At 30.7% G+C, this 21,429-nt stretch overlaps 2 protein-coding genes across 2 annotated transcripts in view; both read left to right on the top strand.

Moving 5' to 3' along the window:
- The first annotated feature begins 640 nt into the window (after positions 1-640).
- LOC108558352 (protein toll-like) lies at positions 641-12,643 on the top strand. The gene is made up of 4 exons (XM_017915245.1): positions 641-765; positions 7,961-9,415; positions 11,514-11,672; positions 11,728-12,643. The coding sequence occupies exons 2-4, from the start codon at positions 7,964-7,966 to the stop codon at positions 12,364-12,366; spliced, it is 2,250 nt and encodes a 749-aa protein (XP_017770734.1). The 5' UTR covers positions 641-765; positions 7,961-7,963; the 3' UTR covers positions 12,367-12,643.
- Positions 12,644-17,378: 4,735 nt separating this feature from the next.
- LOC108558348 (leucine-rich repeat-containing protein 15-like) overlaps positions 17,379-21,429 on the top strand; it is a gene marked incomplete at its 3' end in the record, with an annotated part of 26,753 nt that continues 22,702 nt past the window's right edge. The window contains exon 1 of the mRNA XM_017915242.1: positions 17,379-17,762. The remainder of the gene's footprint in view (positions 17,763-21,429) is intronic.

Genomic DNA, 21,429 nt, shown 5'->3' with positions numbered 1-21,429 from the left:
AATGATCTAGTGCTTTTTTTTATTATTATTATTATTTTAATCAATGTTTCATAAAAAGCAAATTCATAATATAAGAACTGTTTTTTTTTGCTTATACTAAAATTATAATTGTCCGGACATTCAACATTTGTTAACTAAATGAAATTTAATATGCGTTTTGAGCCTATTGTAGAAATATTGTGTTTAAAAGCGATTCCAACATTTCAAATATTAAAAAAGTGAGGAAATTCATAAATATTATTTTTGTTTGAAAATTAAATTCTTTCAAAAATACACGTTTTAAAAACAATACTGTTTAAATACCTCGGTTCCGTTAATTTTGAAAACTGTTTGAAACCGGACTAATGGGGGACATAGATTTGACTAGATAAAGGAAAAAATATTTCTTAATTTTTTCAATTAAAAATTGAGTATGTTTTGAAATTTTCAAACCGGGTATGAAACCTGATTGATCATATCCGCACTATGCGAGTTATTGCTCTATATTCATATGAAATCGTTAACTCGTAGTAATCTGTAAATTGATTACTAGCTATTAAAAGCTGACATTAGTACTCGTACAGTGTTGGAACTGTGGCCTATATTTAAATTGCATATTATCAACAACAGCACTGATATAAAGTATAATGAATACGATTAACTGAAACATTCGTGCTAGAATCATGGAGTAATTGCAAATTGACGCAGGAATGTTTACGGTCACAAAAAGTGGTGAACGGTGGAAATGTGTCAGGAATACAAGTGCATCTTTACTTCAATTTAAAGGTTTGTAACAATACTTTCTAAACTCACCGATCGAATTCCTGTTAAACATAACTTCCAAAGAATCTTCAAGATCCTTTGCAATCACTTGGTAGCTTATACTAAAAGTTTTCATAGTTCAAAACGTGCACGAGTTTAGACATATCAATACTAGTGATTATAGTTATTTAAAAACAGTATGAAATAAAAAAACACATTCATTATCTCTCATAACCACTGATACCTGATGTATGTATTCGATAATTCACAAATTGAATCAACAAATCCGAATCACTCACCTTGCGGGATGTTGAATAGCAAAAATAGATCCATTTCACATGTGCAAAAAAATATTTGGGAATCACTAATGCTAATAGCGCGAGAGGAATAGATCGGAGATCGGAAAAGAAAGAGAAAAAACTGAATAAAAAAACGCAACCGTAATAGAAATGAAACGATACTTTTGACCTTTAGATAATTTCTTGTAAAATGTGTAAGAAATTTACTAATGCTCTTTGTAAACATTCGTAAGGCGTAAACAGATTTTGTGAGCGCACAGAGAGATCTCGGTCATTCCATAAATATATATTTTTTATGTATATGTGAATTTTCTATTGGATTCTATTGAATTAACAGTTTCCTTTCAGAATTTACGGTCACGAATGCCGGTCCAAATTTCCCGCGTCCGTTTTTCCGCTGATCCAACGGATTAAGAAAATATTTACGTTATTCAATCATTTTAAATAAAATGAAATTGAAAATAGTTTCGCTCAGAAAACAATTGATATTACGTCGATCAAACTCATATGAAAATGTATTTTTTTTGTAGTTGAATATTTGGGAATGACATTAGGTTACCATTAGATAAATGGATTTGGATATAAATGATGATTTTTCTCTGTTATTAATAAACAAGAAATATTAGTCACTACAGTAATCTTCTCGTAGTTCGTTAATCGTTTATCTTTACTAAACGAGATAGTTCTCATTTATATATATACAAAACACAAAAGAAGATAATAGAACTAGAACAACTCAGGATCGTAAATTGCGTATTAGTATTAAAAATATAATCAGGTTTATGCTCATACCTCACGAAGTCCCACGGATTTACATCATTAAGCGAGGTGAAGAAATTGAAAAGCTTTTGACAAACAAAGAACACATTGATTACTAAATGTGAGTCTATAGTATATGCTTTTTTTCTCTTTGATTTAACAATTGCTTATACGGAGTTATTGCTTTTAACACTGAAAAAAATGTTTTCAATGCTTTTTTGTGCTGTTAACATTTCCTCGGCAGAAACTTTTTTACATTGCATAAAGATAGTCCTTTTGATATTCTCTTATTTGTTTTAAATTGCGTTGAAATTGCTTTAAAGCTTCGTTATCAGAGTGAAAAGTTATCCGAGATATGACTATACAGTGGAACCTCGCTTAACGAGTTTAATCCGTTCCAAAATCTCCAGATTTTTACTCGTCATCCTCACTCGTTATGTGAAACGTCGCTCATTTAGCGAGTCATTTTTCTTACAATTGATTTTGCTCAATACTCGTTATGAGACCTGGAATGATGTGAAGTTATAAAGTCTTCGAATAGTAAAAATGTTAATAATAAAAAAAATATACAAGGAAATAATGATTTTACAGAATGAAAAACCACGGTTCAATCAGCAAATTACCGACAATTACAACCTACATGTTTAGTGAACGTTTATGTTGATAATTTATTTTTATATTATCGCGTGTAGATTGTCTTCATCTCATAGATTAGAGTTTTTTTGGTGATTATTTAGCTACCATTTTCATGAATATGTATGAATTTGTAAATGTCTATTAATTATCAGCTTTATTATTTGTAATTTAGAACAGAAATAGCCCTTTACAACTGATTTGAACAAATGACCAAGTTGAGCGGTTGAATGGAAGAAATCGTTGGGGTTTCAAAGATGACGTTTATTAACTACATCTTACATAGGTTACACTATACTTAATACTATTCAATTATTGTCATTTAAACTACTGCTTAACTACTAATCTTCTTCATACTTAACTCCTTCGAGCTAAGCTTCCCCGTTAACTTCACTGTGTACATTGCTGTCACCTTTCACAACCACTGTTGTGCTCAAACAACAACAGTTAATCTTTTTTGTTTTACAATTATTGTTATTGAATGGAAATGTTTATTCTACTTGACTGTTTTTATAAATATTTCTTTTAAAATTTGTATTTGAATTATGCTAAAAATTGAATAAATCAGAGTAATTTAATAAGAAATAATTAGAACAATCTTTATTATCTAATATGCTATATTTATTTAATAATTATAGAAACTGAAAATACTTAAAAATTGCATTACAAAAAAACTTATTTGATTCATAAATAGTTTGATATTAATGTTGTAGTTGAAATAAAAATGGAGTGTTCGATTATTTTTTGACATAATATATACCAGCGTTTCTCAACCTATAGGTATGCTTGTCATTATTAATGATTCGTGAAATGACAGCTGTCAGCAAGGAACTGATGTAATACTCTTAGGTTATATTTTATACATGTACCGTGGAACCTCGCTTAACGAATTTACATTCATCTTTATGGTTTTGTTCACCTTCTTCGGAAATGGGATTTTTAAATTTAGTGATTTAAAATATTCCTGGTAAATTGGTGGAATGGTAGTAAAACCATAAAATCTTTATATTTTTCTTCTGTTATTGGTCTAACCATTCTTTATAATTGAAGCATCCCTTTTTGGATGAAAGATGTAAAATATGGAATCTAATGGGATTTTGTACATCTAATATGGAACTTTTTTTCTTAAATTCAACAACTCTATTGAATTTTCAACCAATAGACAAATACGAATTTTGTTGAAATAACATTGCTCAGCATCATTCGATCATTGGTTAATTACACAAAATCACGATCGTTCGGTCAGTTACTACAAATTCTCAAGAGTGCAAGTGAGTTAGTCCACTTTCAAACATTAACTGAATTATTATATGGAAGTTCTTATGTTTTTTGTTTAATCTTTATCCAACTTCCATAATCTCTTTTAGGTTTATGGACTTTAATAATTTTTTGTTAAAAATGAGCGTCAAATTCATGTAAGAATATAATAAAGTACAGTAAACTTAAGTTCAAGTTTTCCTTTCTTCAATGATGTACAGCTGTTACATTTTAGACATGTTTCTCAAATGACGTACATTGTGACATTTCTGTTAGATTGACAATAGACCAAATTAAGAATCACAAATATACTACTCCTCTCAGGTATATAATAGGTAACCATGATTATGCACTTTGCACTTTGTCAATCGTCAAAACAAAAATCGAACAAAATATGCGTGACTAAGAAATAGATTATTCAAATATGTTAAACTTTCAATGAAATTTTAGTCAAATATTTTAAGAACCAAAATAATCTTCGTTATTATAGAAGTCACGTAAAAACAACAATATCAATAAAAAATTAAAAAAGATCAACTGCCACAAAGAGCTATTAACCATAGGTCTTTCCGCCTCCAAAATAATATGGTATTAAAGTATGCAGTTTAACAATGTATTGATAATGAATTACATAAAGTTTTATAAAAATCTATTTGGACTTTGTCAATGGTGTGTCATGCAAGGCAGCAATTCAATTTCAAATATAGAGAAATGATGTATGGACAAGTTTATCAACAATGCTAGAATATACAATGACCTTGCAGTTGAGTCCGTCGAAGAGGTTATCGAGCAGAAAATAAAGATACGCTTGATTCGCATTAAACTGCATCGGAAGTTAGTCCACTGGACAGAAGCCAAATAAGGCTGGACTTGGAGCAAATATAATCTTTGATTTTTGTAAATCATTTTAATTACACATTTAGATAAATATCGTATTATCGAACAAATTTATTGAAAATTCACTTGGAATACATTGTAAATGAATATTTAAAGAGAGAATGATTGATGCTCTGCGAGTCCACTATTCCCTTTTGTCCATCGACTTGGCTAAAGGTCCATATGCTGAACCTTTTTCATTTGACTGTCCATTCATGTTGAACGATGGCCCTATTGCTGCAAGCACCGAGAGGGCTCACAAAGGACCTGGCTTGACCAGGATCGAACCGGCGCCCACTGAATCGTGGGTAGGACGACTTAACCATTAAGCTAATAGTCGCCCTACATATAAGTTTGAATATGTTTTTATATTTATATATTTGGAACATGGTTATATATAGTATAATTATTATATTATTAGATTAAATAATATATTCGTCCTCTGTTCGTAATGCATCAAATTCGAGACGTGACCATTAACGACTTTAATATACATATTTTGATCTTTTGAACTTGAGTTATTGCTCGTTCACTATAAACGTACTACGAAATAATATGATCCAGTTAATAATTAATATTAATGTAATATATATTATGTTGTGTTAAACATTGTGCTAAATGTTTATTTATATAAGAAACTAATTATTTGTAGATAATTTAATAAAAAATGGATACTACTCAGAAGGCATATTTACATTTAGATTAGATTAATATTTAGTACAAATATTTGCATTTGATAAAATTACATAATTAATTTAAGCGAGCTTTTTGAACTGATTTTTTTATAGTATTTTATAGTATAGAATTGAGTAAAATAAATAAATTCTAAAAAAAAATAGTACAATAGTAATAGTTCCACGATTAGTCCGGTATCTGTTTAGGATGTGAATGGAACAGTTGTTTCATATTTGATCCGTTAACCGTTTGATGATTTATATAACGCGATTCACACAATAACTTTTTTTTTATAGAGGAGAGGAAACCTTAAATAAGGACCACGGGTGGAGCGCACTAAAATCTCGCCTATTCTTCGTCAGCATACAGGACCTGTACTCCTCTGCGATACTGATTGTCCTTGCCTATCTGGCACTTACAATAAGTAAATGTTTTTAGTAAGAAGGATGAACCTGATGCTTTAATAATAAATTATCAACATTTGGCGTCAATTTTGTAAGGTTTAATAACAATTTTATAAACATATATAATATTTGTTTTACTTCATAGGTACTTTTATAAATAATGTATATGTCTTTATATTATAAGATAGTATAATGTAAGTAAATAGGTACTTTCAGTGTATGTTGAGATCCACTATCGTGGACCCCCATTTTCATTTCATGGACCCCCAATTTTTTTTTCGTTCACATAGACCCCTTGCAGGTTGTCATAGACCCCTGGGGGTTGATAAAGGCCTCTTTGGCAATCATTGTACTAAACCATCTGCACTTACGTCAGTACGCGCTGCGCTGCATATCCTAATTGCTCCTCTCCGCTGGACAGTTTCTAGAGCTTTCTTCTAGCTTAGAATTTTTGTTGCTTTTTCCCATATAGGAGCAGCGTACAGCATAATAGATTGTTTGCTTGCTAGACTTCGGTCCACTCTTGTTGAGCATCAACCTGCTTACAGCTGTAGTTGTTTCTGCTGCTCGTATGGCTACTCCCCTGAGGTGCTGCGCGTAGGTCAGTCTGCTGTCAATGGAGTCCTCCAGGTATTTAATGTCTTTCTTAGGTGTTATTTCTGTGTGATCCTTGTAGAAATACTCTATTTATTAGCATTTCTTCTTCGCCTTGGGTGCTCGGGATCTTTATGGAGCTCTAGCTTCTTATAATTGATTAACACAATAACTATACAGTCAGAAAAGAAGCGTTGCCATATAATGTTGATATTATTTTAATCCTGTTAAAGTTATATCATTTTAAATTAGAAAATCATTTAGGGTAAAAACAACAAAATTTATCTAAGAAGCTTTAATCAATTAATAGATTAGATATTAATTGAAGCGTTTTTTTTTTTTAAATTTTTGAATCTATTTTTAGTAACATTTGTTACCATGCTTGATCAATGTACAAAAAAGGAATTATTCAAGAATATAAATTATGAGCATTATTATTCAATGATTGTAATGGTAAGTTCTCTTGGACTGAAATTATTGAGAATTTTTAAGAAGTTTTGTAAAAAAAGACGAAATATTTCCCGAGAAAAAATCGAATAATTTCTACACTCATAACTCGCTACACGGGTTAGGAACTAGAAATCTATTAGATATTTAGATATACAGTAAAAACGCCTGCTATCCTTGTTTCAATTTAACGTGCTTTGGATTGACCATGGTCGCGGCGGTGTTAATGTTTACTTATTTTATAAGTTAAATAATAAAATTATATGTGCAAATTTGTCTTTTAGGACGATTTTGTATATCAATACATGGATATTAAGTTTATAAAGTAAATAAAAGCGTGGTTTGCCTTAGCCGTGTATTTCGAAATACAAGGATAATCCACTGTGTTTTGCTATACATGACAATAGTTTATTGCTTTTACAAATTTTGGACAAATTTTTTTTCGAAATTCAGTAATCTATCTACAAGGACAATAAGCTGTATTTTTCAGGAGGCAACTAAACAATTGGTGCAACCATCCTTCACTTTTTTTTAGACTTTATAAAACTTTATTTGTGTTGCTTAATACATAGATTGGGTAGTAGTTATAAGGGGGTGGCGTATATATGAGCTTTAGCTCATCTAGGATCCTTCACTTTGAGCACTTTGCGCTTATTTCATCCACAAGTACACAAACAGGCACAGTTTACACAGAAACCGGTTCTGATCAAAAAGAGTATACGAACCAAAATCCCGAAGGTAAATAACTGTTTCTCTAAATTTGCAAAAATGAATATTTCTGAAGAAATCATAATACAAATTCCACAGATATTTCAATTGTCGGGATTTTCACAATGTCAGGATTTAAAATATCGGGAATTTTATTGCCGGGATTTAGATATAGACCCATTAGAAACGGTATGTTAAATCTTGTTTGTGGCTTGCATCCTTTGAGACTCCGTCAACAGCTAGTCGTGTTGGTCAATTCTGCTGCTAGTTAGTTTTTACTAATTGTGTACAAAATTTTAAAATTTTATCTAAAGTCAATAGTTGAGCACAGAAATTATTGGGTTATTGGATTGTGCATAAAATTCGTGACGATTTTAGTTAAGTACCATTGTTGATGTCAAAATATATCAGAACCGTTTTTAGAAAAAAGTTTGGATCAAATGATTTGTGTCAGTTGTGTCTTGTTTGCATACTTTTCTATTAGTGGCAAACTAAAAATGTCACTAAAATATGAACTTACAAACTGTTATGATATATACTTTATTTATTATCTTATCTCTGTTTCAGATCATGCGGATATCTTTCCACGTCATTCCGTATTCAATAATATTATTTGGATTCGGAAGTACCATTGAAGTTAACTGGAATTGCTGTTTTCCAAACGTCCACAATAACTATACAAATATAATTTGCACCGAAAAACAAAGTTTCTGCAGCAATTGTGTAGAAAAAGAATCAAAATTAAAATTGTTGAAGCGCATACACATGAACAATTGCGGTATTCGAACGTTGATGTTCAATTTTACTCAATTCGGTCACATCACCAACCTGGACCTTATGAACAACTATATAGAATCCGTTTCAGACGATTCCTTCAAAGGACTCACGAAATTGAGGAGTCTAATGCTATGTTACAATTCCATACGTACTTTGGATGAGAACGCATTTGCTGATTTGGAAAGTTTAATGTATTTGGATTTGAACGAAAACGAGTTGAGGGATTTACCGAAAAACGTATTTCGAAGATTGATTAACTTGACGAACATCAGCATCGCTAACAACGATATATCACATATTCCTAAAAATCTGTTTGGATCGAATCGAAACATGACGATTGTTAATATGCATAATAATAAACGTTTGAGTCAGTTACCGCATTTGTTGTTTGCTAATTTTCTAAAGTTGATTAAGGTCGATGTCAGCAATTGCAATTTGACTTATTTGCCTAAGAATCTGTTCGAAAACTCGACGAAATTGCAGACTATTTATTTGAATCATAATAAACTGTTTAAGCTGACCGGTTTATTCGATAATCTCCGATTGGAAAAGTTGGATTTATCGCACAATGAGTTTGATTTGAGCGAAGCTACGAAACTGTGTGAACTTGCTGATTCTTTAACTTATCTCAATTTGAGTTACAATGTAATCGATGAGTTCTTTTACTGTTCTCGCCATATTGAGCAACTGAATGAGTTTGATTTAAGTAGTAACGGCATAACTTACGTTAAGATAACTCAATATTTCTTGTCGATAATCGGTAAGGTCCATGTGTATCTTGAAGATAATCAGATAACAACCGTAGATTTGCCGAGCGATGTTGAGTACGTGGGAAAACAATTAATTTTATATCTTAAGAGAAACCCTATAATTTGCAACTGCAGAAACTACCAATTATGTCTGTATATTGATAATAAGAGCAACGCAATTGAGATCAGAGCACCGGCGTTGGAAGGTAACAATTTGGAGTACTCTAAAGCAACGAAATGCCCAAAAGTATGCACTTGCAATTACTTTTGTCGAAATAAGGAATACATCGTAGATTGCAGCAACCAATCGCTCACTTTCTATCCAGATTTACTAAACGTATTTGATGAATTCGAGTACGATTCTTCTGTTGTTAAACTGAACGCAAATTCATTAACAGAAGGACCTCCAAGGATGAAAGGATACGAAAACGTCAGTCAACTGGATCTTGCACACAATGTCATAGATCAGCTAGACTGGATTCCTGATAGTTTGAAGGTAATGCGTTTATATTAGGTCAGAAGTTTTTAACCTTTTAGTAGTCGCAGTACTGTAATAATGAAAAGTAAAAGACTTATGTCTTCACTAATATGTCTATTCGCACTTTAATTGCGTTACTCAATGCTATTCGCATACAAGAGTCTATTCGAAGTTAATTATGTATGATTTCGGTTATCGTTTCTAAACATGTAGCAAGTTCTTTTGATTCATCGTCTTCAGAATCACTATTTTCACATTCTTCATTTCCTTGTTTTGCCAGTTCTTCAGGCCCTCGCCAGAAACATGCAGTAACTCCTTAATATCCTGCTCATCTACATCTCTAATAAGCATAGATTCTGGGGAAGCACTGCGCTACGTGTTCGGGAATAGTAGTATTATATACGAATCAATGAAATTCCGCGATATTTTGAATCCGGGTAAATTTTGATCATACCGCGTTATAGCAAATCAGCGTTAATTGAGGCAGCGCTAAAGGAGGTCTTACTGTAGTTTTGTTTTAATATTGACCGTTATGAAAAATCCCTTTTCGTACAGTTATGGTAGTAAATGCATTAAAACAGGTGTGAATATTCCTTCCGAATATGTATTCAAAATTGTACCAATTTTTGTTTTTGAAAAGCGAATTCAAACTGCAGTCCTTTGTTATTTTAAGCAGAGTGACATTGTGGGTTATAATAAATATATATTATCATAGTTATTATAAGGAAAATTCACAATTTTCTGCTATCAAGTTCATTATTTGGAAAATATTTGTCAATTTCTTCAATTAATTTTTAGAGATGACATTCAATTAAATAATTATTTTTTATGTTTTTAATCAAATTCACAATTATCTGCAATCATTTGAGAATAATTTGGAAACATTCGATTCTATTCTTCGAATCCCATTTATGAAGAAGTTTCAATTTCATCGCCTCTATTTTATCTCGCATGGCAAACATGTTGTGTTGATTTCCACAGCATCCATTTTTTGTCATCGACATTAATGGCCAAATTTGAATTTATTGTTATTTTGATTCATAAAGATATGAAAACTTAAAAAAAATCGGTCCCCCTAAATACTCTTAAGTATTAGGTCATTAGGTATGAAATGTCTCATTACCGAAGTATCAATTTTAACAGTTCTTTTTTTGTAAAAACACTTCATCAGCTTTTCAAAAACACGCTTTGATTTGTTAACTCAAAAATTCGCGATATTTTCGAATGAGTTCCATTGTGGAACTCAAAGAGTCAATGAAGTGTTAAGCAAAGATGTGGCTAATGTATGTACAGTGGTTTGAGAAATTTTGATCTGGCTATTTTGATCTTCAAAATAAATCATGTTGTGACCTGATAGCAAGATGGATAATGATGAATGGAAGTAGATAGACGATTTAACGAATGTCAGAAAAAAAATCGTTTTGAAGCTTATTTTTCTATATATAGATAATGATTGAACCAAAACACACTTTGAAACCAAAAAAGCTTATATTATCTGTTCAGCACTGGTGTTTTCCACGTTATCTTCATGACACCTTGTCAATCGAATACTGTAACCAAATAGACGAAATGATGAGGGAGCTTGGGATTAAGTAGCCAATATTGGTGAAGACAGATAGTCAAACCTCATACAGGACAATTCATACAAACAAATCATATGTTATACGAATAACGTTGCTTAAAATGCAAGAGCTTGGAACCACACTGTATTCCTTAGACCAGGGAACACATTTTGTAGGATAGTTTACAACACATAATAAAAAAAAAAAAAAAAATGAGAAAAAACATTAGTTATTTATTTAGTAATTATTTCGTTCCAGGTTTTCGTGGAACTGCAATTGCTTTCACACATTGAACCGCTTCTTATAGGAAAACTATTTAATTCCCAACAAGTTGTAAAAACGTGTTTCACAATTTTATAATCACTCGCTCTTCAAGCTTTTTCGCTGTCGGTATTAACAAGCTACCATTAAGATGACAGAACTGTATTGATAGTTTAGCACATTGGTTAATTATACTATATCTTGTTTGAGATATAATACACCAAACTTTCAGTTTGAAATCAATCGTTTCATAATTAATGACCGTTAATCTTGTCTTTAAATTTCTGTTTAAGATGTTAAATTTGGTTCATAACAATATGACGTCGATGGATACAAACATCATCACAAGGATGGATGGAATCAACGTTTCGCTTCACGATAATCCTTGGAACTGCGTCTGCGATATGTCAAGTTTCATCAAATTCGTGAAAGAAAGAAATATGGAAAATAAGGTATTAAACATGCTTACAATAAAAGAAAACATAAACTAAGTATCTGTTTTTTTAGGACAAAATTACTTGCGTTCAGAATAATTCTCTTGTAATTTTAATTGAAATCAGTGATATCTGCTCTCCGGATAGCAACAATTATTACATGACGTTCTTGCTAGTAATATTGCCGATTACATTCATTGTCTTGGTAATTTATATAAAGTACAAAAAGATCATTCGCATAGGGATGCATAGGGAGGAATGCATTTCTGATATTAATCTGAATTATGAGTTGACCTACGATGCGTTCATCAGTTATTCGCACGAGGACGAAAATTTCGTTTTGAAAGAACTCGTACCTAAATTGGAGAACATTTCAAATCCGTACAAATTGTGCATTCATCAAAGAGATTGGCTTGCAGGAGATTGGATCGTTGAGCAGGTTACGAGAAGCGTGGAGGATTCTCGAAAGACCATCATCGTTCTATCGCCTAGTTTCTTGGACAGCAATTGGGGTATACTAGAGTTTAATCTCGCTTATTCTTTAGCTCTGAAGGAGGGAAGCAATCGGATTATTGTTATCCTGTACAAAGAAATCGATATGAATTCCAATATTGATAAGGCCATTTTGGAGTATCTTCAAAAGAAAACTTACATAAAATGGGGAGAAGAGTGGTTCTGGGATATCTTGGAGCATGCGTTATCCCGTAATTAGTATAAAGCAAAACCTCGCACAGTTCGGGTATTGACGGAATCGATTGTCAAAATCCCGGACTGTTTGAAACCGAACTAATCGAGAAAGTAAATGCATACATATATCGAGATTTTACTGTAGAAAGGGAAATAAATGTGATACAGTTTTTAGAATTTTGCTCAAATAAAACTTAGTTTGGGAATCCCCACTATTCAAAGCCATACAATACGATGTATTGCTGTATTTGAATAATTTGTAAATAATTCATCCTTATATTACATAGGATTATCAGTATTAAATCATGTTCCATTTTATATTTAAAATATAATGATTATAAAATAATAATACAAAATACCTACTGTAAATTTTTTTTTTTATTTAAATCAATTTATTTCTATATAATTAATTTTTAGTATACAATATTTTTTTATGTAATAATATTCAAAATATAAGCTTTTCTTGAATGTTGACAATTCACTGATTCTATAGATATTTGAAGAAATAGCCATACTTTAAAAATATGTTTGTTTTAAATTGATTCTCGATGGCTTTATAACTATGATTATATGATATTTTATCTTTCGGTGATAATCGAAATCCCGACAACCGAAATCCCGTCTATGAAAATCCCGACTGTATCAAAATCCCAACTATATCGAAAATTTCTACAATAACATTTTAAAATTATTCCGGAGCGTAGTCACTTTTAAATTGTTATTAATAATAAATAACAACCATTAATAATCTAATTGTATTTGAGATTATTTCATATTGTTAAGGTTTATTATGAATAATTGAACTAAATTAAATAAATTAATAACAATTTATTGTTATTGTAGAAATTTTCGATATAGTCGGGATTTTGATACAGTCGGGATTTTGATATAGTCGGGATTATGATTGTCGGGATTCTGATACAGTCGGGATTTCGATTGACGGTATTTCGGTTCTCGGGATTTCGATATAGACCTTTTATCTTTGTATAGACACCTTCTGGTTACAATGGTTACTATATATTATATTGCGATTGTAATGAAAACAAAAAATAAATGTTGTTTATAGGAACTTTAAAGAGTTACAGTAAATAGTTTTACATACGTCCTTACTCCCTCTCTGTTCAAAAACATGTGTCCAATTTTAGTTATAATGGATTATTAAAATAATAAAATTAAATGTATCAGTCGTTATATACTTAAATTAAGCATAGAAAAAATGACTCTCGTAGCCGCCCGATGTTTCACATTTCTCAAAATAGTATTTGTAGTGAACAGGTAACAATTTGTAACAATTGTTAGTTTTGTTTTTTTGCCCGCTGAAAATTTGTTTAATGTTAATTATTTCTATCGTCATTGCAAAAACTACGCCAATCCAATCCAGCAGGATAATGATAAACCACATTGTAGTGTTGATGATGAGGAAGTTGTTCGCGCTGGTGAAAATGGGTGAAATATAAGAATGATTTATCAACCACCAAACGTTCTCGATTTGTGTTTATTTAACCCCATTCAAACATTACAACACAAATAGTATTGATGAACTCATTGCGACCGTGTATAAAGCGTGGGACGAAATAACCGCGAAAAAACTTGACAATGTTTTCATTATATTGCAGAACTGTATGGAATTGACCATGCTTCATAAATGAGGAAACGATTACAAGCTTCCTCATATGAGCAAGGACTCTCTTCGTTTGCAGGGATCATTGTTGGCACGTCAGGAACTTGACCGTTTATATTTACTAATTTGTTAAATGTAACTTATAAGTGTTAATTTTCAAATGTTTTCCATTTTATATTATAGTTTAGTTGTGAAAATACACGTTAAATATACTTTTGCATATTTTTTTATGAAATTGGACTAAATTTCCTAAATCGGACTGGTTATCATTAATTTTTTGATGCAATTTTGATAAAAAAAAAACAAAAATAGATCTCAAATTGCAATTATTAAATGATAAATCCATGCATATATTCATAATATATGCCTGAAAGCGACACTCTTGGTAAAAGCAAATTGCAATTTTAATCACTAGATTTTGAAAGGAAATGTAAGTATTTAAATGCAACACTAGATAAAAGAATATCCGCTTCGGAAAACAGAATTGAAAGTTATACAAAGTCAGTTTTAATTTTATGCGTATATGAAGATATAAATAAGTTTGGAAATTACATTTTTTAATAATGATAATATTGATTTTTATATTGATTGAATCGAATTTTACAAAGCTTTAAATTGTTATAATAAAATGCATGTTGCTTCCAAAAAATACAAAAACTGATTCTAGGTGGAATTTCCAAATTTAACCAAAACTTAAGGTATATTAATTATTAATACCTGTTGAATGTGCTGAAAGATTTATTTCTAAATTAAAATTAATTGAAAATCACTGTTAAACAATTTTTGTTAACAACAGATTTTGCTTGTTAAATAATTGTAGAAATGTATCATATTTGTTTAAAATATAATTTGTGAATGTTATTTATTATATTACATAGAAAAAATTTATAACAGTTACAAAAAAATCTCTAAGATTAACATTTTCGTTAGTCAGTAAAAGCTAGTAAAACATTAACAAAAATCTCCTAAAGGTAAAAAGGATCTACAGCTGATATCCTACACTAAGAAAGTCGTCTTAGTTTTACTATATGAATTATATACATTTTTAATTTATTGTATACTCAAAAGATGACGAAAATTGAGAAGCTTCCATTGTCTTACATATTTGTACGCATTTGTGTAGACTTATAAGCATCTCAAGATAAGTTTAGTTGCAATATAGTCCATATTCAAATGCATTGTGAACTACAAATATGATTCAATGTGTTTTACCATTTAAATCGAATCTCATGGTAGCCATGATATGCAACAAAAGTTGCCTAAAATAACATTTTGAAATATGTTAATTGCAAAAGAGGATTAGACCACTCAATACAACCGCAGCTCCCTAAACACAAATATCAATCTACATTATCCATCCGAGGTCTCTCCTAACACCTTTGTACTGAATCGCGGAGATCCCGATTCGAAAGTTGTTATTTAGTGTTGTCGTCCCACATGTTTTTCCCCCTGACCCCAGTAACTTAGATCAGTTTAGTTATATCTTCAAAAAATAAAAACTGTAGCTGGCGAAATTGTGCAAGATTCACAAGCTAAGTGAAGTGTGGAGAGGAAAAGAAGAAGAATAAGAAGAAAAAGAGGATACAATTTTGTGGGACACTTTAAACCATTTTCCAAACTGTGAGGCGCGGACAAGTCTAAGGGGAGGCGCGAATATTAATCATAGTGAGTAATTTTCCAAATTACTTCTAAAGTTTTATCTATTTTATGAGATGGGGGGAAGGGCATTAAACCATTATACAAATATATAAGATAATTCAATAAGACTTCACTTTTACACAATGACTAAAACTATAAATGGTATTGTTTCACAACTTATTGAGTAATAATCGAATTGAAGTAACTATTATAATTATTTTATTATATCTTTTTGTTTACATATAATTATTGGTAATCATCCAATGTATTTTTTGTTATATCTTATTTCCCTCTAGGAGGAGCTTTTGTAATTTAGCTATAGAGTAGAACCTCGCTTAACGAGCACCTCTCATAACGAGAATTTCGCTTAACGAGCAAAATGATTTGTAAGAAAAATGACTCGCTTAACGAGCTAAGTTTCGCATAACGAGTGACGATAAGAAGAGAAGTCCCGGATTTCGCGTGTGCTACATCATTTTTAAAATTTGCGTACACAAATTTTGCGAATTTTTTAATATATTTCACTATAAGAGTATTTCATTGTACGAGAAAAAATCCGGAAATTTTTGAACGGATTTAACTCGTTAAGCGAGGTTCCACTATATACTAAAAAATTGTTTGTATCATTACAAATTGGTGCATTGAGATTGAAAAATTAAAGTTGTAATGTTTTAACTACAGGGTTACCAATTACAGCCAATTTGAGATGCTTTGATCTTAGACAACATACTTTAAAATCAAAATGAGAATATACAGTTGCATAACTTATGTATGAAAATATATTTTATCTAACCTTGGATATAAATTCAAAAAAATACAAAATTTGATAAAACTTACTTAATTTATTATAAATGTTTATTTATTGATATTTTTATGTTGAATAAGATTGTTGTTTCTGGTTCCTATTTTAATAGAATAGATCTTCAATTTTCGTCATTAACCCGATCCTGAGGAGAGGACGAATATTAAAAAAAGACGAATATCAAACATTTTTTCCTATAAGAATTAACACACACCCTTCGAAACTGAGCCGGTCAACAGACGAACATTAAAGTATCAGTATAAAACTGCGTTACAGCAGATTTTGGTTAAATTATTATTTTTAGGTTAGGTTGACGCGTTTTCACCTTAGAATAGGTTATGTTTACTTATGTTTTAACATAATGATATTTTATTGAGATTAAGTAAATAATATTTGTTTATACCACATCAAAGTCTTTGTGTCAATAAATGATTTTTTTTATGAGTTTTTATATATTTTAATATTACTAATTGTGAATATATACATATTTAGGTTAAAGCTGTAAAATTATAGTTTTTATGTAAAACTAAAATGCCATTTTCAGAAGACAAAAATGATCAAAATAAAAGTTCTATTATCTACTGAATCTTGGGAAAGATACTGCATATTATCATGGATAGAATATATTCAAATTCAAATATATAGGCCACCCACTATGTCATGCGCCAATATTTCCTTTTATGAATTAAATTCACGAAATGGCGGATCATGAAATACGCAAGTAATTATGATCAAACTTCCATTAAATTGGGATTTACCGTAATCCGTAAGATTACAAACTGATTATAATTTGATAATGAATAGCGTTTACATTTTCTGTAAAAATCAAAGAACCCACGCTTAAAAAAAACTACCTGTCACGTCGTTAGACAAGTTGTACAACTTGTTTGGAAAGTTGCAACGAACCTCGCGTTCAAAAGTCCACCCGTTTTGGCGGTTTCCACGAAGTGATTTCCATTTACCCAAGCGTGACGCATCCGATCATTTTATCTGAATCTGTTGTAGCCGTCGCCGCAGCGCTACTGCACGTAGTGGGGAATTAAAACGTCGCTCGTACAACCTATAGAGACGATCGCAATATCAGGTTTTTAGTCTTGAGTGGAATGTGCGATGTGATCCCTGTGTTGTTGAAGTTGATCGAAAGAACGAAACAAAGACGCGCGCCTCATAAGTGATACGCCTACCTGATGTGAACCATATCGTAACAGAACTCATATAAGTGCAGAGATGATAATAGTTCATCTATTATCATCACTATACAGAGGGAATACGTAAATTGCGGATCAATAGTGCTATTGCTGAATAGCGGTCAACTTGCGAGGAGTGGCAAAAGCAGTACGCTTGAGAAAGAAAGAGAAAAGTAAGCATATTATATTTTTGTTGTTGACGACCTACTGATGCGTAATCTATAGTACATCAACTGACTTTAAATACTTAGTACCTAGAATTCAATTGAGTGATGTAAACAATTAGATCAAACCGAATTTTCTCATTCGTCTATTTTTTGCGTCTTACATAATCAGCCTTCGCAATTCTCGTGAATTATCGAAGAGAAATTCTTGCGAAATTTTAGCACGTGTTAAAAGCAAAAAAAAAATGTTTCTCTAAGACATTGTTTACAAATAATTTGATCGGATTGAGGTGTTTACTCACTGAAATCGAATGCAGATAAACTGTATTTGTGATAACAGAAAATCCCGTTCTTTATGAATCGATGATTATTGTTTGGTTTTTGTCAGGTTTATAAGGTCAATTTGAGAATTGACGAAAAACAAGATATAGAATTCCGCGAATCGTTTATTCTGAGTTCAGTAACGCAGATCTGGCGTGTTAGGCTGAGCAGCAGAGAAAAAAAAAATACAACTGGCCTGAATCGAGTCTAAAGATCACCGGTTCAGAGTTGTTCAATTTATAACAAATTGCTGTATGTTTTATCTGCAAATCCAAATAAATTTATTGATAGCATCTATTTGATTGATGTATTCTAATTGCATGGTTAACTATATTTTTATGATATTTCATTATAACATGTTTACTGACAATATTGTACATTTATGGATGGTAGTTAATACTTATTGAAGTTGAACACTGCTTATTCTCATCGAGATACCATTAATTTTTTGTATATGGCAATACCTTGTTTAGTGGGGTTTCGTCAATAGTAATCAACAGCGTAAAAAGAGACTTGACTGTTTAGAGGAAACGATCAATTATGTATATACAAAATAATTTTGTAAAAAGTGATGGAAGTTGCACTAAGAGAGGTATTACTCTATTATTGTTTTAGAAATTTTAGATTTTCAAAGCTTATATTGTGAAGTCATTTTAATCTTTACTTCAAATGACTTCTTATAATTCACAATTGTTTGTACATAAGTATTACAAGATATTTGTTAATTAGGTTATAATTAATGTATATCTTAACAAAATGAAGTTACAAAAGAACGTTACAATGTTAACATATGGCCTAGAAATATTTAAAAACATACTTGTGGTTGTCAACTATCTCATTTTTATAGTGCGATCATTCTTTGGAATTTGGATTTCAAATAAAATTATTAATAGTATTTGTATAATCAGTATAGATTCAATGTTGGCAACCTTATGTACACTTGTTTCATCGAGTACTAAATGAAAGCGATTAGAAAGTTGTTCTTGTAGAAATAGGATAAAATCTTCCTATTATTTCCTATATATTTGAAAGTTAATCTTTGTTTGTGTAATTTGTATTATTATGTCCATGTGATGGAATTTCTGAATACAGTGGAATATTGTCTTTATTATTAAAACGTAATATTTTACTTTTTGGGATCTTCCTGAGACCATATAGTTACTTTAACATTTTAACTGAGACTAAGTTCATAATACGATTCCGTTTATTTGGGACACCGATTAATCTGAACAGCCGCATATTAGGGACAAATCCTAAAGAACGGAAACAGAATCGAGCAAATAATCGGGATGTCCCGATAAAGCGGAATCGACAGTATAAGATTTTGACTGTGGGAGTTCTGATTAGTAGTACGACATTTAATTATATTTATTATGAGCTCGGTTCAAATCTCTTATATTTGTTGAAATGAACAAGTGTATCCAAGTAGGATTCTTCGTTAATATCAAGTGCAATTTGTTTATATAAAAAGGCATAATGACTAAGAGACTTTATGGAGGTCTCTTATACATAGTTTGTTTACATACTCTAATAATGGTTTGACATAACAATATGGCTGTAGTCTGATAGTTTAGAAGAGTAGTATCGTTTAAAGATTTTATGTTGGTAAACTTAGTGTATCGAAGTTATAACTAAGTACAGTCATTACCTATGATAACGATGCTTTGATGTAATGAAATACGCAATTTCATGCAAAATATGGCAAATAAGAAACAAATAAGATCGAAAAAATAGAAATGAAACTATCCAGATGACTCAATCAAATTAAGGTTTATAAAATGACGATGAAGATGATGTTATAATTCTATTGGATGTAGAAGATGATGGTTTTCCAACAGAACATTTTGACAACATTTGTTAGAAACGAAGACAAATAAAATGAAGACGAAATTAACGAAGTGCTTAAGATTTAGAAAAGTGCTTAAATAATATTTTTTTAGTGAAAATAATCCTAATTTCAAGAAGTGTTGTTGTTTAGCAGAAAACAACCTACTTTAGACTCAGAATTTTAGACTCAGTGAGTTTAGTTTTTATGTAAATTTAATGTTTTTTTAATAAAACATATTTTGTTGACCATAGTATTTTACCTCTGAAAACTATGTTTGATTAACGAAGTATTAGTGTATATATAATTGAAATTTAAACCCATATTGTATAAGTACAGTAAGACCTCGTTTTGCGCTTTAGATGCATTCCTGAAGACACGTAGGAAATAGGGAAATGGGAACACGGACCAAAAATAAACAAATTTTGCTTTAATTTTAAGTTGTAATTTGCATTATAATATATGTTTTATATAACACAAACATTTGCACACATAAATATTAAGTTTATTTTTGTGATGAAGGTCCTGGATGTTCCTATATTTTTGATTTTTGGTGATGAAATCATCTAGATTCTAGAAGATCGTTCACTACAATTTGCTCAAAGATTTTGGTTATAATTTTTTGGACAATCTTAAAAGAGACACTTTTTTTATTCCCAAAATTTCAAATCACATATATCAATTCAATCAATATAACAATTAAAACACAAAAACTACTTTGATCGCGAACACAAGAGAAAAAAAGAGGGCGAACATTATTGTCCATGCTAACGTGATTATGCCAGAGAGTGAGCACCACTGTTTATAAACTTTTTCTAAAAAAATATGTAGTTCTTTTGGTTCATCGTCTTTAGAATCACTATTTTCGAGTTCTTCAATTCCTTCGCCAGAATTACTAACTCCTTAATATCCTGCTCATTTACATCCCAATCAAGCATAGATTCTTAGGAAACATAGCGCTACGTGTTCTGGAATAATTCGTATTATATACGAATTAGTGAAATGCCCCCATAATTAGAATCCAGTTAAATTTTGAACTTTTTTAAGGTTTCCAGCAAACCGCGGTATAGTAAATCAGCGTTAAACGAGGCAGTAACGATGTTTCACTCTATAAGATATTAGTTATATGAACTGTAATCAAGAAAATGTTTTTAACTGCGTATTAATATTATATAATATAAGGTTATTACTAAGTCTAATATAATTCGATTATGGAACTAAGATCATATGAGTTATTGACAAAATGTGAAGCAATGTTTGTTCAATTAATTATTCCTATTTATTTATTAAACATATGTCTCAATCAAAATTTAAACACCAAATTGTATCCTTCGAATTTTTAACAAAATTACGGATATTTGATAATAATGTTACTTGGACCAAGTAAACATTGGGTTAGTGAATTCCTATATATTTTTCCAAATCCGCCTCTATGCCGTCGGTTGGGAAATACTGATATTTACAAGAATATAATTTTAAGCATTTAAGTTTTATAAAGTTTTTTTTACTTGAATTCATCCATGCTAGTCC

This window comes from Nicrophorus vespilloides, unplaced genomic scaffold, assembly GCF_001412225.1.
Source record: "Nicrophorus vespilloides isolate i.1.1-1 unplaced genomic scaffold, Nicve_v1.0, whole genome shotgun sequence".
NCBI classification, from domain to species: Eukaryota; Metazoa; Arthropoda; class Insecta; order Coleoptera; family Silphidae; genus Nicrophorus; species Nicrophorus vespilloides.
Note: the sequence above shows the minus strand (reverse complement) of the source record. Positions and strands in the feature narration are given on the sequence as shown.